Consider the following 14,689-nt stretch of genomic DNA (forward strand, 5'->3'; position numbering starts at 1 on the left):
CTGTTTTAGCTTGCTTTTTGTTCTTATTTATTTTATAACAAAGACACATACAGCAATTATTAATGACAGTAATATTTGATTGTTTACTCGGGTTTAAATGGTAATAATCATGCAACCTTTTGTTCCATTTTACCCACTTTTCAACCCACCCTACATAGCATACATTTTCATCAGCACTAGAATCTTGAAATTTAATACAATCAGAAGCGAGCACATTATTATTATTCATATAACAAATATATATATATATATATTCATTTATGAAAAAAAAAAAAACCCTGATCTGATGGATTTTAGTTTTTAACATTTGCATTTTAACATTTAACATTATTTGTGAAACATTTATTTAGAATATATCTTGGAATTCTATACACACAAACAATTATTTATGAGCGATCATTGCACATCTGTAATCACAAAAAAGTTATTGATTCTACCAAATATGGATTCTATCAAATAATAACAATAATGTATAATATTAGATTCAAATATAAATAGCCTTTAAAAGAAGTAAATGTTCAACTACTGCCACTTCAAGGCAGAGAAGGTCAATCTGTGATGTAAAAATCATTTTTTGAAAAATTTCATAAAGGTGCTCCTGTTTTTGGACTTGTCCTTGGCTCCATTCTCAGCCTGGTTTTGTGGTGGAGGAGGTGGGGCGAATGGTGGGGGTTGGTTCCCCTGTAGACTTCTTACACTTTGGGTCACACTTACTGAAGAGAAAAAAAAGTTTTTTATTTGTATTTTTTTATGATGATTCAGACAAACCAGTGACCATCTATAAGATAAATAAAGCTTTATCCATCACAATAAAAATACATTTTCATTTTGATTGACCACCTCGTTGCATTTGAAAGTAATTTATGATCACAGTCCAAGCCTTGATACTACAGACCAATTCCCCTTCAGCCACACTTTGAGATGCAGGACTCATAGCAGGTATGGGGTCTCACCTGAGTCTTGGCTCTCTCCTCCTTCAGGATAGCGGTGTTTGTTGTAATAAGTGTGGGGAGGTTTAGGTGGTGGCTCTCTCTCTGTCTCACAGCTCTCTGTGGAGTCTTCTGTTAATACAAATCCACAGTAAGTGTTAAGCAGAAGCACACACATTGGCACACATAAACGCACAGAAGTACTCGGGCTCTGTTTGTTCTCTCACCCTTTTCCTGGTTCGACTTTGTGGTGGAATCTTGTGTGTCAGATGTGTCGGCTGGCACAGACTCACACTGCTCTGTGCTTTCTCTACTTGCTTCTGTGTTCATTCTGTGTGGGGACAAACATGACAATCATATGAGCATGTGAGAAAACCGAGTTGTCCAGTAATCTGATTTATTCAGCAACTGATAATATGTAAATGGGTCAACACAAATTACATGATAGAGGAACAAAGAATTATTTAAGTGAAAAACCAAGAAGTCAATAAAAGTTTCAGTTTAAAGAATTAATAATGTCCAGCTAATAAAAGTGTTTATATTTTCCTTACACTTTTAAGAATATGCAATCTCAATCAAATAATGACTCATTGACTCAATGACTTAAATATTAAATCTTTGGGTTAAAATCATGAGACATTTTACAATCTGAGGTAACCTTGCCTTGTCATAAAAAGGTAATATTATTTCATAAGTAATTTACTGACCTTGACATACCGCTATGGGGGCTTGCAAAACCCCTTTACAATGTCATTTCCTGTGTTTTTTTTTTTTTTTTTAAGGTTCATATACATTGGTTGCATCACACCCACCCCCGAAAATAAAATAAAAAAATAAATAAGCAGAAAAGCAGTTTTGATAATATGAACACCACTGTTCATAGCAGGGTTAGTACAGTTTTTTTTTTTTTTTGTTATTAATAGAATTAATACTTCACATACACTTATATACTTAAAGTGACAGTAAAGATATTTGAAATATTATAAAAGATTTGTATTTCAAATCAAAGCATCCTGAAAAGAAATGTTTGTTAAGCAGAAAATCAGACAATGTTGATTAGGATCATGTGACACTGAAAACTGGATTATACATTACTTTATTATGGATTATAGACATACTGTAATTATTTAAATTCTTTTAAATTGTAGTGATATTTCACAATATGTACATTCTACTGTAATGATCAAATAAATTGCCACAAAGCTGGTAAGCATTAGAGGCATCTTTCATAAACATTAAAAAATCTTACAGACTGCACACTTTTGAATGGTAGTATGTTTATGTATCTATATATATATTTATATATTTATATATGTATATATATATTTACAACATTATTGTTGTCTATATAATTTTACCCAGGACTTTCTGAGGACACCGTTGAATTTGTGCAGCTCTGAAGCTCCTCCAACCACTTTTGCTTTTCTTCTTGAGAAGAGGCGGCAAACAGATAGTGACTGCCATCGCTCAACCTAAACCAGAGAGTCAAACAGATTATAGATTTGTTTTCATCTGACACGTGAGCAGATGATCCTTTCACAATGGCAGGTGGTGTGAATCATAACTCACATGATTTTGAACGTGTTCTCTTTTCTCCTGTAGTACGGATTGTCTTTACAGACTGCTTCAGCCAATGTGATCGGTGGCCAGCGTGTAGAGTTCTGCATCAAATGACATGAATTAAAGTGGAAAATAATCAGAGTCCACAAAGTCGACCACAAAAACATCTTCTTGAAGTGATATAATTATTGTCATCATGTGGTGGACTCACAGATGCATGGTCTGGATATATAGTTAATTAACAATAAACATTCCTTCACTGGCGTGTCTAGCCAAGTGTGTGTGAGACCATGTGTGTGTAGACCCATACCTCACTGGCGGCATCTTGGTCTTTAAACAGATAGAGTGTCTCCTCTTCCAGTAGTGCATAGACTGTTTCCCAGTGATCCAAGCCCTGATCCAAACCAACAGATCAATGTTACACCATTAAGGGCTCTTACAGAAACAAAACCACACTATAAACAAAGAAGTGGAGCTAAGGATGTCAGAGAAAGCTTTTTAATCAATATCACCATTGGTGTTGGTTGGAAAGCTTACTTTATTTCCTCCTTGCTTCAGTTTAATCTCCAAGGTACCCTCTATTTTGGCACGTCCTGCTCTGATCTAGAAAAGTACACAAATTATAGACCAAAAAATGGTGGAATCTAAAAAGCAAGGCACTTAAATAGCATATACCTTGGTGACAACAGTCGTCCCTATTGGAGATTCGTAAGAAGTGGATGATTGTACTTCTGCCTCTGAAAGGGAAGATGGAGGAGATGACTGAGGTTTTTCTGCTGGGGTGGATGAAAGAAGGCTTTTATCCTCTGAGGTTTGGCTGTCCACCATGTCTTCATCTTTGGTGGGTGGCTCAGGGGGTTTTGACGTAGGGGGACTCAGTATTTCTTTATCCGAGGTTGATGGTTTCAGACGTCTAGGAATGATCTTTGGTTTAGTAATGACATCGATGGAGGGTTCGTTCTGTCTCAAAGTATCGACCTCATCTTCAGATGTGGTATGGTCAATCTTGGGGGCATTGTGTAAATAATGGGGTTTGTAATCAACTCTGGAAATTTCTGAGGATGATTCTGGGCTGTCTAGAACAGAGGTGGATGGTTTTTCGGGGGCAGTTATGGTATCACTGTCGCTGCTGCTGTTTCTCCTGAGGCCTGATGCCACTCTTGACACCACAGAGGATTCATTTTTACCGCTGCTGCTTCTCGGCGGGATGGCAGACCTGGCTGTAGGGACTCGGGAGGGTGTGGATGAGTTATCAGTCATGCCATCGCTGTTCCTTAGGACAGGACTGGTCAGCGAGGGACGTGGGGGCAAAGCTGGTTTCTCAGATGGCTTTCGCTTTAGGGAAGTTACATGAACGGGCTTGTCACTACTGCCACCGCTCTGAATTTCTTTGATTTTCTTTTCCCTCTGAGACACCAAAGAAAGAGCAGAGGAATTAAAAAAGGTGAATCAAATCTGATAAATGTGGATGTTTGTATCCTTAGTTCTGTTTTTGAAACACTTTTGCAAGAAGTGATGCAAATATGCAGTTAAAAATCGAGAGTAATGATGGTATGAGTGAGCTATTTTATACTTTTACCTGTATTCTTTTGGCTTGAAGGGTGTTAAATCTCTCACTCTGAGCTTGAATCATGGCCTCCAGATCCTCCTGCTTCTTCATCAACTCTAAAACATCTGAAACGGAGTCCTGTCCACACATTCAGTACAGTTAGATTTGATGAAGCCGTTTTTGAAGCTAAAGCTGCCTACATATATGTAAACATTTTTCCCAAAATCTTCCCACCCCATATTCCTCTGCTTTGAGCGCGCTCTCATAGTTGTTGAGCCAGTGCTCTGCCTGCTCCAGCTCTCTCTGCAGCTGCTGCAGTTCAAGGTCTTCCTGATATTGATCTCTCCTTTCGGCCCATGCTTCCAGCACTCGCACTTCCAGGTCCTGAAGCTCAGCTAGACGGTCCTCCAGCTGCACATACATATAGTGATTTCACATCATTTTTACAGGTTTATTGTAATCTGCTTTGACCAACATAATGCTCTTATAAGTAAGTTCACAGTGAATACTGTACATGTGAATCAGGTTTCGTTGTTAACTAATACGTTTTTTAAAGCATCTCAGACTTTCAAATTAAATCTGAACCCCCTGAAATGTGCACATGGACTGGTGAAACTAGCGCCAACTCGTCCTGACTGAAAATCAGGGCAAACGATGTGTATTGTATTCCAGCCTTTAGGCGTGACTGTCATACCTCGTGACTCATGAAGTTCCCCTCTTCCATCAGACGTCTCCCTTCATTTTTAACCATTTCTGATTTGTCTAATTGCCTGTCAATCTGTGTGCGGTACTCTTTGTGTCTTTTAATGAGCTGCTCCAGGTCTTTAACCTCACCTCCAACCCCCTCCCCTGTCACTAGAGACAGTGTCTCCTTAAGCCAGCCCCTAAGACACAATCAACAACATCAATGTAAACAGCAGAACAACACATGGAAAACAGCGAGAGAGAGAGAGAAAACATTGCATACATCAGCTCTCTCCATTCAGTCAGATATCTCTGAACAGCCTCTGCCTGTTGGAGTCTTTGTCTGCGCTGGTTGGCCTTTTCCAGCAGGCTCCTCCAGATCTCCTCCACCTCCTGCAGCCTCTCGCTCAAACTGTCCCTCACTCGAGGACACTTGCGGACCAGAGCTTTGCCTTCCTCTTTTCGACGAGACACGTCTTCTTCTATCACTGCAAGGTCTCTCTGATGAAACAGATGGTTATACTATTTTAAAAATCCACCTGTGGTAGCTGAAATGTTTTCAGTTGAACATTGGCTGCTATCAACAGGTGCGTATGAATATTGGGTACCTCCAAGCCTTCATGTTGGCGGATGAGAGCTTGGACACTGAGCAGGTCGTATTCCTGCTCCTCAGAGTCCAGAGTCACCTCTTTCTCATTCATCCAGCTCCTAAGCTCATCCAAGTCATGGTCAAACTGGTGAACCTCTCGAGCGGAACGCAGGTTCTGTCAAAACATTTCCTTTTAACTCTAAGAAGTGGCTCAATTTGCAGTATCACTTCAAATAGAAACAATGAGCTGCCTTAGAAGAGTCCCAGTTGTTGTATATTTTTAATATTACCTCTGCTCTTGCTTTTATGGCCTTATTTAAATCCTCCCAGAGCTTGAGTAGATCTCTCTCTTTCTGCTGTGCCTCTGATGACTGCACCGTCTGCTTCAGCTTTTGGACTGTACTCAGCTTATTCTGGCCCAGAGTGCCGACCTCTTCTGCAAAATCCTCAAACTTCTTCTGCAGTGCCTAACAAGAGCACAAGTTGATTTAAAAACAATTTTGATGATTAAAATAGTTCTTACAGCTAAGAAGATTGTAAAACCTGACAAGTGCTAAGTATCTTTTTATAAGTTACCATGATAGAGTTACTGTATATGAATATAGTATGACTTCTATTCCAAAATCAACAAGAACATATTAATCATAAAACTGTATAGTGTTTCTACTCTCTATTTTTGAGCCAATCTTACCTCCACCCCTTCCAGATCTTGACCAAAGTCATCAGACTCTGCTGTGGTTTTGCGAGAAAGCAGCCAGTTCTGAAGGTCTTTGGCTTCTCTCTCAAATACATAGAGACTGTACTGATTCTCCAACTCTGTGCGACGTTGAGCAGACAGCTGCAGTAGTGTCTCAAATCCACCATGCATATCTTCAAGGCTCTTACTCACTAAATGACTGCAAAGACACATTATAAATTCAAAACAGCATTATTTGAAGTTTTCAAATTCAAAGCTACCATTCAAATTTGGGGTTGGTAAGGTTTTTATATATTTTTTAAAGAAATTAATACCTTTATTCAGCAAGGATGGAATAATTAGATTCAATTAGCAATTAGCTCAATTAATCAACGCTATCATGACCCGATAACTGCACCTGTTGGGATGTTGGGTCTTTTCTAGGTCAGAGCCAGTTTTCAGGAGTGCTTCTACTTTTCCACGCTGGCTTTCCAGCTCCAGGTCAACTGTGTCTAGTTTCCTGAGGAACGCTTCAGTGGCCTCCTCACTCTTTCCATAGTCCTTGGACTCTAATACAGGCCTCTGCTCCTCCATCCATTGCTCCAGTTGGGAAACCTGGGTCATTGTGAAGAGACGTCAGACATCAGATTAAATAATATGTATATGAATCAAATTACAGTGTGAACGGGTAACACACCTCTGAGAGAAAGTTCTGGATTCTCAGTGCTTGTTGAAGCAGGCGATCTTTATTCGCTGACTCTTTTTTCAAAGTGTCAAAGTTCTTCTTTAACTCGGCTAGTTTTTCACTGATCTCACGTGATGCAAAGTGTCGTCCTCGCACCAGGTTTTGTCCTGCCTCCTGCACAGCCATTATTAGAGGCATTCGGCTCTCAATTTCCTGCATCATAATCTATAGGAAAAGATATAAGCTTATCAGGAATGGCTCTTTGTGCTTGCTGACGAGTCTTGTAACAAAGCAAAACATCAGTTTAAACATGCATACAGTAAGTATTCCTGGACCAGACTAACCAGATGTTTTTTGACTATGGCTTGTATACTCTGCAGGGAGGTGCCCCAGTCTTTTGTGGCTGTGGCCTGCAGCTTGTCCTGAATCCACAGCAGCTCATCCTCTAAGTCCCTGTAGAACTGGAACAGCAGCTGCCATGACTCCAGAGTTTCCCTGCGGGCCTGAAGCGGCTCAGCCAGCCCATTATACCTGAGAGAAATGATTCAACATCAGTGTTTTCCACTCAGTCTGTCAATCAGATGAAAAAAAAAACATAATACCACATGCTATGGAATTACATTTAGTATGACACAGCTATTATGTGGCGTTTTAGATCATTTGACTGACATTTCAAAGCTTATGCACATTAAAGTTTAATCTTGGAACGTCAGTATAGCTCTTATCAAATAATCCACGTACATAAGAGCTTATCAAATCATTTACTTTCTTCATTATCAGTTTTCGTGACCACAGGATTTGGACTGTGGACTTCTACCACATTTAAACGTCATTCAAATCCATGTGAAGGACTCAACTAACTTTCTACAGTAGAATGAAATTGGGGCTGTACGAAAATGTACCTGTTAACCACCTCCCAAACCCTCTGCTGTATATTTTCTGCAAGGAAGTTGCCTTGCGAGCTGAAGGCTTTGGCTGTGTCCACCAGCCCCTGGACTTTCTCCATGTGTGCATCTACCATTTCCTCCAGACCCTGCAGGGCCTTAAGCAGCCTGCTAACTGAGGCCAGGTCATTACCGTAGTCCTTATTCGCCATTTCAATCTCTACTGTCCCAAGCCACTCCTCAATATCATCCAAAGAGCGCTGGAACTGCAACGCCTACAGGAAAACCAAGTTATTCAAGATGATATTTCAGACCAGCATTAGTAAATCTGAATCAGCTTTGTCTGAAAGTCATGAAGATATGTTGGTGTATCTATTATTCATTGTCAGGGAACAATGTGTAAGCAGCACCTCTACGTAATATCATGAATATTCAGGAAAAAATCGTTTTCATTGTGCACTCTTATGCTTGGAGCTTGAGTTTTAGCATGCTGTACCTGATATGCTTGCAGAAGACGTAACTTCTTTTCCTTGCAGTTGCTTAAAAGCTGGTCCCAGCTATCATCAACATCCTTTATTCGTGGTTTTATCTTGCCTTTAGCAGGATGACTGGAAGCTAGCATATTATCACCCTCCTGAGGAAACAATTCATGTTTTAGCAGTGGATGCTCCTTTAAGTCTGAATTACACGCATACAAAAAGATGAAGAGATATTCAGACATTCTTTAAGAGTTCAATGCCATACATTTATGAGTGTCTGCACTCTGTTGCGGTTGGCCAGTATCTCTGCCTCAAAGCTCTGGTGTTTTAGTAGCTTAGCCTGCAGGTTAATAGGATCTCTCCAGCTCTCATCAACAGCCACAGAGTTCTTCTCATTCAACCATGAAGAAACCTGTACAAAAGAGAAACTGACTTTGTAAAAGAGCTATTGATGTGTAAAATCAAACTGCGTACAATAGGTCAGTGTCATCTCTTTATGTTTCACATTTAGCAGGAGCTGTTTACTTCACACACCTCATAGCTTCCTTCCAGGAATTTCTGCAGCTGTAAAGATTCTTCCAATGCTTTTCGTCTGGCTTTGCTCATTTCCAGTATTTTGTCCTTCCTTTAGGAAAGGAATTTTACTTTTAATATTTCTGATCTATAGACCTTTGTGAAAAAGAAGTGTGCTTTATTGTATTGAATGTGCACTTGAAGTGTACTTCAAAACTTAAAAGTACGTTTGTACTTTCAGATAATAAATTGATGCAATAAAAGGCCATTTTGTAATAATATGATAAATAAAAGTTGCACTTCTTGATGATGCCAAATGAAAGTATATTTTTAATAATTATGTTTTAACAATCTTTTGTCATGTTTTAAAGTAAACTTATTATGATGGTGACTTAGGCATATGCAAAGTACTTAATATTTTAACTGTACTCAGTTATTTAATATTATATTTAAAGTTATATTTTAAATGTACTAAATCGAAGCTTCATCATTGAAAATGTGTAATTACAAATATATATATAAATACATAATATACAATAGAAATGATGCTAAAGTATATTTTAGTTCACCATAAATGCTTGTCAGCACACTTGTCAGTACACTTCATCAATGTTTCAGACATCAGAATTAATTATAAAATTACATATAAAGATATGTATATGTAATATGTAATTTATGATATGTCTTAAGTGGGTTTTCTTGGCTCACTGCATACCTGAGCAGAATAGCTTGAATCTTCTTCTTGATGTTATCAGAGTCATAGTGCTGTGCCTGTATGAGCTGCTGAGCGTATCTGTCAACCTCTGCCACCTGCTCCATCTGAGCTTCTAGAGAGTTCTCAAACAGAGCGTGCTTCCTCTGAAGAGCCTCCACTTCTGACACTGAACCCTGCAATGACAGTGTGAAACACCTTTCTGCATCCATTTTCAAAGTTACAGAGGCAACAACCAAGGGCATTTTGTTTTCTAGTGAAATGTTACTCTGCCTTTTAAATGAGGTCAAAGAAATTGATCGCTTACCCCAAGATCTTCATTGATCAAGAAAGCCTCCCTGTTACTCATCCAGCTCTCAGTCTGGTCAGCATAGCCCAGGAATATCTGCAACCAATCGATATCTCATTATGCGTCACACAACACCTCACAGAATAAACAGAACCTCAATGAAGCAAAACCACCTGCTGTTATCTTAAGTCACCTGGAGCTTCAGAGCTTGATCTAGAGTTTTCTTTCGGTCCTCCCAAGCTTGAGAAAGCTTTGTTTTGGTGTCCTCCATCTTGCGTAGGGCTTCTTGAATTTCTGCTGAGTCGCTGTGTCCGGACTTCACAAGATTTTGTCCAAAACTCTTAACCGAATCGATACGTTCACTGCGAGCATCAATCTCAGCCTGCAATCATTAAATGTTGATATAAAACATGTCTGGTATCATATAACATTACAGTACATCATCGTATGTAAAACATTATAAATTACTGTATAATTCACTGTATTATAAGTCACTGTAAATGAATTCATTTTAGCATTGTATTTTGTGACAGAAGAAGATAAGAACATACAAAACAACAGCAAAACAGCTACATAATTTAATAATGTATATACATTTCAATACCTTCCAGTTCTGGTGATCTAGTATGAAACTCTCAGCTTCGGTCTTATTCTTAGGCAGGCCTTTCTTCACCATCTCAGCACTCTGCTTCAGGGTCCAGTCCAACAGGAGGCGCTGGTTAGCTTTAAACAGCTGCAGCTGATGAGACTCTTGCAATCGTTCCTTCCTACCAAAACAAAATATATTCAAATAATTTTCTCATTTAATGTATATTTTAAATACATTTCACCATGTTACAATATTTAAACATAATATTGTTATTATAATTATTACAATAAATTACGAATATAGCAACTAATGGTTGCATACCTTCGTTTGATTTCCTTTTCTAGCTTCACTAAGGCAATGTTGACCTCTTCCTGCTTCTTTCTAAGTTTGTCAGCCAGATCACAGTGTCTCCTTAACCGATCTTTAGTCTCCTTCTCCAGGGCCTGGTTTTACAAATTGAAGCAATTATGTTCTTTGTAACCCTTCTTTAGTGAGTTTCACAAACCCTCACTCTACAGCACATAATACACCATGAATGCTTTATTTAAAGGCTTTTGTACAAACAGCAGTTACTAAACTGGAAGGTGCTGAGTTTTTCTAAAAAGCTTTTAACCACACAGCCAGCACGCACAATAGATACTGTATAGGAAGTGCTACCCAAAGTGCAATGATTAATATGGATGAATGTGTTCTCTTAGTTTAACAGCTGTCCAGTCTACTCACAGTGCCTCTCTCTTGAATGACTCTGGTCTCCCTCTCCATCTCCTCATGCCTGCGAATAAGGTTTTCCACACTCTCCACATCCACTCCACAGCCCTGTCCCTGGAGCAACAGCATCTGTAACCGAAAAATTCAATCAAATATGTAATTCAGCTTATGGCATTAGGAATATATTTAAAATATAGTTATATTTTTTTTAAATGAATTTCAGTTTTCTCACAAATTATGTTCAAAGCCATGTAATCTGACAGCTATACAATTTTCTCTCACCTTCTCTCCAGCTCTGTCCCGGACTTCTTCTAACTCTCGAATCAAGGCGTGGATCTCTAGCGCTGCCTCCAGCTTCCGTTTATAGCTGCTCAGATTGCCATAAAAATTACTCCATCTGTTGGGAAAGTGACAAGAAGGTCAAAGCAAACAACAATATGCCAGATATAACAGAGGATGAGTGTATTTTCTTAAATGAACATTGGATCTCAGTTGAAAGGAGGATGTACCGTTCATTTAGCTGCTGCCTACGCTTTCTCACAGTCGCCAGCTCATCACAGTTCTGTCTCTCTAGCCGGGCTGCCAGAGTGTCGATTGTCTTGATGTGAGCATCATCAACAGTCACATCCTAAGGGGTGAAAGAATGTTACCGCACCAGGCAATATGTTGTATACCGCTGTTACAAAACCTACAAAATGTAGATTTTCTTTGTAAGGTTCATATTTTCCGAACACCAGACTTACTCCAGAAACTGAGCCTCTGAATTCACTGAGCCTTTTTAGCAGCTGCTGACCATGTTCATAATCCTCCCCAACATCGCCAACATTTATCATCACTTCCTACACAGAAAAGAAACCGAGGTCAGTGAAGCCAAGCATTAATTCAGGGTAGGCTATACCAGCACTTTATATCAAGGCATGTTTTCAGCATTTTGTTATGGAATGGCCTCATTTATTTACCTTCTGTCTAATCCACACTTCAACCTGTTCCACTTTCTGCAGGAACTCAAGAAAATCACGGTTATCCTCAAGAAGTTTTCCACGGGCTGCAACCGCTTGCTTCAGATCTTCCCAATGAGAGATCAGCGCAGAGACGGTCTGCTTTATCTCCTTCGATTTTGGGTGACGCATGGTCACAAGCTCATTTCCAGCCTTTTGATAAGTATGTGACAAACTATGTTAAATATATTTATAGGTATAAATATAGGATTATCTCTAACTGACTACTGAGTCAACTTGTGACTTGGGTACAGCGACTTACCTGCTGGACAGATTCAATGATATTTCCATGGGCCAGAATCTCTGCTTCAAACGCCTGATGCTTCTGCAATATCTTCATTTTAGTCTGAAGATCGCTCATGTCTATTTTGGAGTCTTGTGTTTTATTCATACGGTCTGTGATCCATTCCTCTTGCTAAAATACACATGAATATCACAAAGCAACCAATTAATTTGTTTGTTTCACTTTGTTTAAGATCACCAGGGCTGAAAATTACAAGTACCGGTAATGTACCTCTGACACATCTCGGTTGAAAATACAGAGAAGCTTTGAGATCTCAAGATCCTCTCTGCGTTTATCCGACAGATCTTTAATGTGCTCCCTTCTCTCCTGGAGAGCTTTCAGTTTGTTCTTAATGTTGCTGCTTTTTTCTCGGTTCAAACCTTCTGTCCTTAAGCGTTCTGCTGACTCCTGAAGAGCCACCATCTACATGACATGATAAGATTCATTCATCTATACTTAATCTGAAAATGTAATGTGTAATGTGTTTGATACTTCAGGCCATACTGTAGGCTGAAGACCAACCCACCTTGTCTTCCTGAGAATGAAGAAGTTTTTCAAAGGCTTCATGGCGTTTGATTAAAGTTTCTACATCATCCACTGTTGTTCCCAAACCACTGTTCTTCAACTGGATCTTCAAAGAAACAGATGTTGCTAGCATTAACAGTCTGAATAAATGTCTAACTACAAACTTGATTCTGAAATGCTTGTGAACTGAAATGCATGTGATACTATATGTATATTTATATTAAGCGGTCACCCGACCAGATATTTCATACATGCTGAAATGTAACTCAAAGTGACTCCTGGTAGTTTATAGGAGCACTAACCTCTTGGGAATTAGTGATCTTTTCCATGTACTCAGTGTCTCTGTAAAACACCTGCTCCAGATAAGTGCTCTCCAGCCGTTTCTGCTTGGACTGCCAGTTATCAGAAAGCTTCTCTTTCTCTTCTTGCAGAGCTTTCAGTTTCTCCTGGATCTTATGGCAACACAGGATGTTTAAACACATATTTTTTATGTATTTAGAGTTTATATTTATGTCAATTTAGTTGTAGTTTAAATCAGACATATTTGAGTTTCCCACCTCTTTAGGATTAGATGTGTCATGCTCTAGCAGGTCCTGGCCCATGGATTCAGCCTGAGCATATGTCTCCTCACGTGCCACGATCTCAGCCCATAGCTGCTGGTGCTGAAACAACTGCAAATCGCAGGTGGCAACATCTCGGATGGATTCCTCTGCCTTCATCCCACTCAGCACCTGCGAGCACCAGAGGGAGTAGTCCTGTGCCTGCAGATCAAAGCAATATAAATGTATTCAAAATGAGTTTCAACCAATATTTTGGAATTTTCCAACAAATCAAAAGGAGTTTAAAATCTTTAACGTATGTCAAAGTACTATGAACTGGGTGTTGCGTACTGTGTTTAGGAACATGTAGTGGTCCTTAGCTGACCGCAGCTCCTCCTCCCTCTGCTCCATGTGCATTCGGAGACTTTCCCAGCTCTCCACCACCTCCTGCTGCAGCTCCTGCAACCCCACTCTCAGCTCAGGAGAGCACATGTCCAGAATGGCATCAGTTCCGTCCAACAGCTCCTGCAGCTATGAAAGAAATCAAAAAGTTTGAACAGCCTGAGAACGAGCTTGTAAATTATGTATTTATTAACTTTTTTTGCTGCAGCAATTGTTTCTTAAACCCTTTTTTTGTTAAGGTTATCTCTCTCTTCTTATCTTAAAATAACATGTATGTTTTTAAGTTTTCTTATATTGATTATGCTTATGTATGATGTTGATTGTTGTGTAATCCTGCTTTGGGTACCGGGAATGATTGAGGATGTCTTTAGTTTTGTATATTTGTGTATGTACATGTTTTGTATAGTTGTTTTGTTTATCTTGTTGTAATATTTTTTTTTGTGTGTGTGTTTTAGAACCACCTTGAAAGTTATAACTAAATTACGTAAGCTCTCATATGCTGTCGACCAATCAGACGACAGGGCGGGAAAAGGTTCAAGGTCAAGGCGCGAAAAAAAGACACAAACTCATAGGAGCAGATATAGGAGTGGGAAAAACACGGGGGAAATTATCATTTGTGCCGAAGAATTTGTCAATTATAGTATTTCAGTATTTTGGACAATGGAGTCAGGTAAATCGTTTTCCAGCACTTCACACCACAGACAGAGAAATAGGCAAGATAAGGAAAATATCTATCAAACCCTTACAGATACAAACTGAACCAGCAAAATAAATAAAAATCCATCACTTACAAGCAGAAATCCGAGTGAGGCGAGCTCAAAGAGACATAACCGAGTCATCACTTATTATTCACACCCTTTATGTCGTTATTTAAGGGATTAATTTTCACCACAAGTCCCCTGTTCCTCAAAAACTATAGCCTATATAGGGCTATATAAATATTTATATAATAATTCTAATGCAAAAATAAGTTTGTCGAAATGGTAGTGGATAGTTGTATTAGTATGAAACAATAACTTAATAATTTTTCCCTTTGCACAAAAGCATCCATGCCACCCACTAGGTGTCAGTATACTGTAAATTCAAATAGCCATTT

General features: G+C 39.0%; 1 protein-coding gene across 1 annotated transcript in view; it reads right to left on the reverse strand.

Annotated features, from left to right (window-relative positions):
* sptbn5 (spectrin, beta, non-erythrocytic 5) overlaps positions 1-14,689 on the reverse strand; it is a 32,121-nt gene continuing 17,432 nt past the window's right edge. The window contains exons 34-71 of the mRNA XM_059520483.1: positions 13,543-13,722; positions 13,210-13,413; positions 12,955-13,104; positions 12,654-12,758; positions 12,359-12,550; positions 12,107-12,259; positions 11,806-11,997; positions 11,590-11,685; positions 11,356-11,474; positions 11,129-11,243; positions 10,862-10,975; positions 10,460-10,581; positions 10,154-10,316; positions 9,743-9,931; positions 9,568-9,645; positions 9,264-9,436; positions 8,570-8,660; positions 8,301-8,447; positions 8,053-8,190; positions 7,575-7,831; positions 7,017-7,203; positions 6,685-6,897; positions 6,406-6,602; positions 6,003-6,207; positions 5,602-5,778; positions 5,331-5,486; positions 5,006-5,223; positions 4,733-4,922; positions 4,273-4,449; positions 4,069-4,176; positions 3,165-3,896; positions 3,027-3,092; positions 2,800-2,883; positions 2,499-2,590; positions 2,288-2,401; positions 1,157-1,260; positions 954-1,061; positions 1-713 (exon numbers count right to left, since the gene is read on the reverse strand). Coding sequence (XP_059376466.1) covers positions 568-713; positions 954-1,061; positions 1,157-1,260; positions 2,288-2,401; positions 2,499-2,590; positions 2,800-2,883; positions 3,027-3,092; positions 3,165-3,896; positions 4,069-4,176; positions 4,273-4,449; positions 4,733-4,922; positions 5,006-5,223; positions 5,331-5,486; positions 5,602-5,778; positions 6,003-6,207; positions 6,406-6,602; positions 6,685-6,897; positions 7,017-7,203; positions 7,575-7,831; positions 8,053-8,190; positions 8,301-8,447; positions 8,570-8,660; positions 9,264-9,436; positions 9,568-9,645; positions 9,743-9,931; positions 10,154-10,316; positions 10,460-10,581; positions 10,862-10,975; positions 11,129-11,243; positions 11,356-11,474; positions 11,590-11,685; positions 11,806-11,997; positions 12,107-12,259; positions 12,359-12,550; positions 12,654-12,758; positions 12,955-13,104; positions 13,210-13,413; positions 13,543-13,722 — 6,252 coding nt within the window. The 3' untranslated portion in view covers positions 1-567. The remainder of the gene's footprint in view (positions 714-953; positions 1,062-1,156; positions 1,261-2,287; positions 2,402-2,498; positions 2,591-2,799; positions 2,884-3,026; positions 3,093-3,164; positions 3,897-4,068; positions 4,177-4,272; positions 4,450-4,732; positions 4,923-5,005; positions 5,224-5,330; positions 5,487-5,601; positions 5,779-6,002; positions 6,208-6,405; positions 6,603-6,684; positions 6,898-7,016; positions 7,204-7,574; positions 7,832-8,052; positions 8,191-8,300; positions 8,448-8,569; positions 8,661-9,263; positions 9,437-9,567; positions 9,646-9,742; positions 9,932-10,153; positions 10,317-10,459; positions 10,582-10,861; positions 10,976-11,128; positions 11,244-11,355; positions 11,475-11,589; positions 11,686-11,805; positions 11,998-12,106; positions 12,260-12,358; positions 12,551-12,653; positions 12,759-12,954; positions 13,105-13,209; positions 13,414-13,542; positions 13,723-14,689) is intronic.

Source organism: Carassius carassius, chromosome 32, assembly GCF_963082965.1.
Source record: "Carassius carassius chromosome 32, fCarCar2.1, whole genome shotgun sequence".
Taxonomy (NCBI): domain Eukaryota; kingdom Metazoa; phylum Chordata; class Actinopteri; order Cypriniformes; family Cyprinidae; genus Carassius; species Carassius carassius.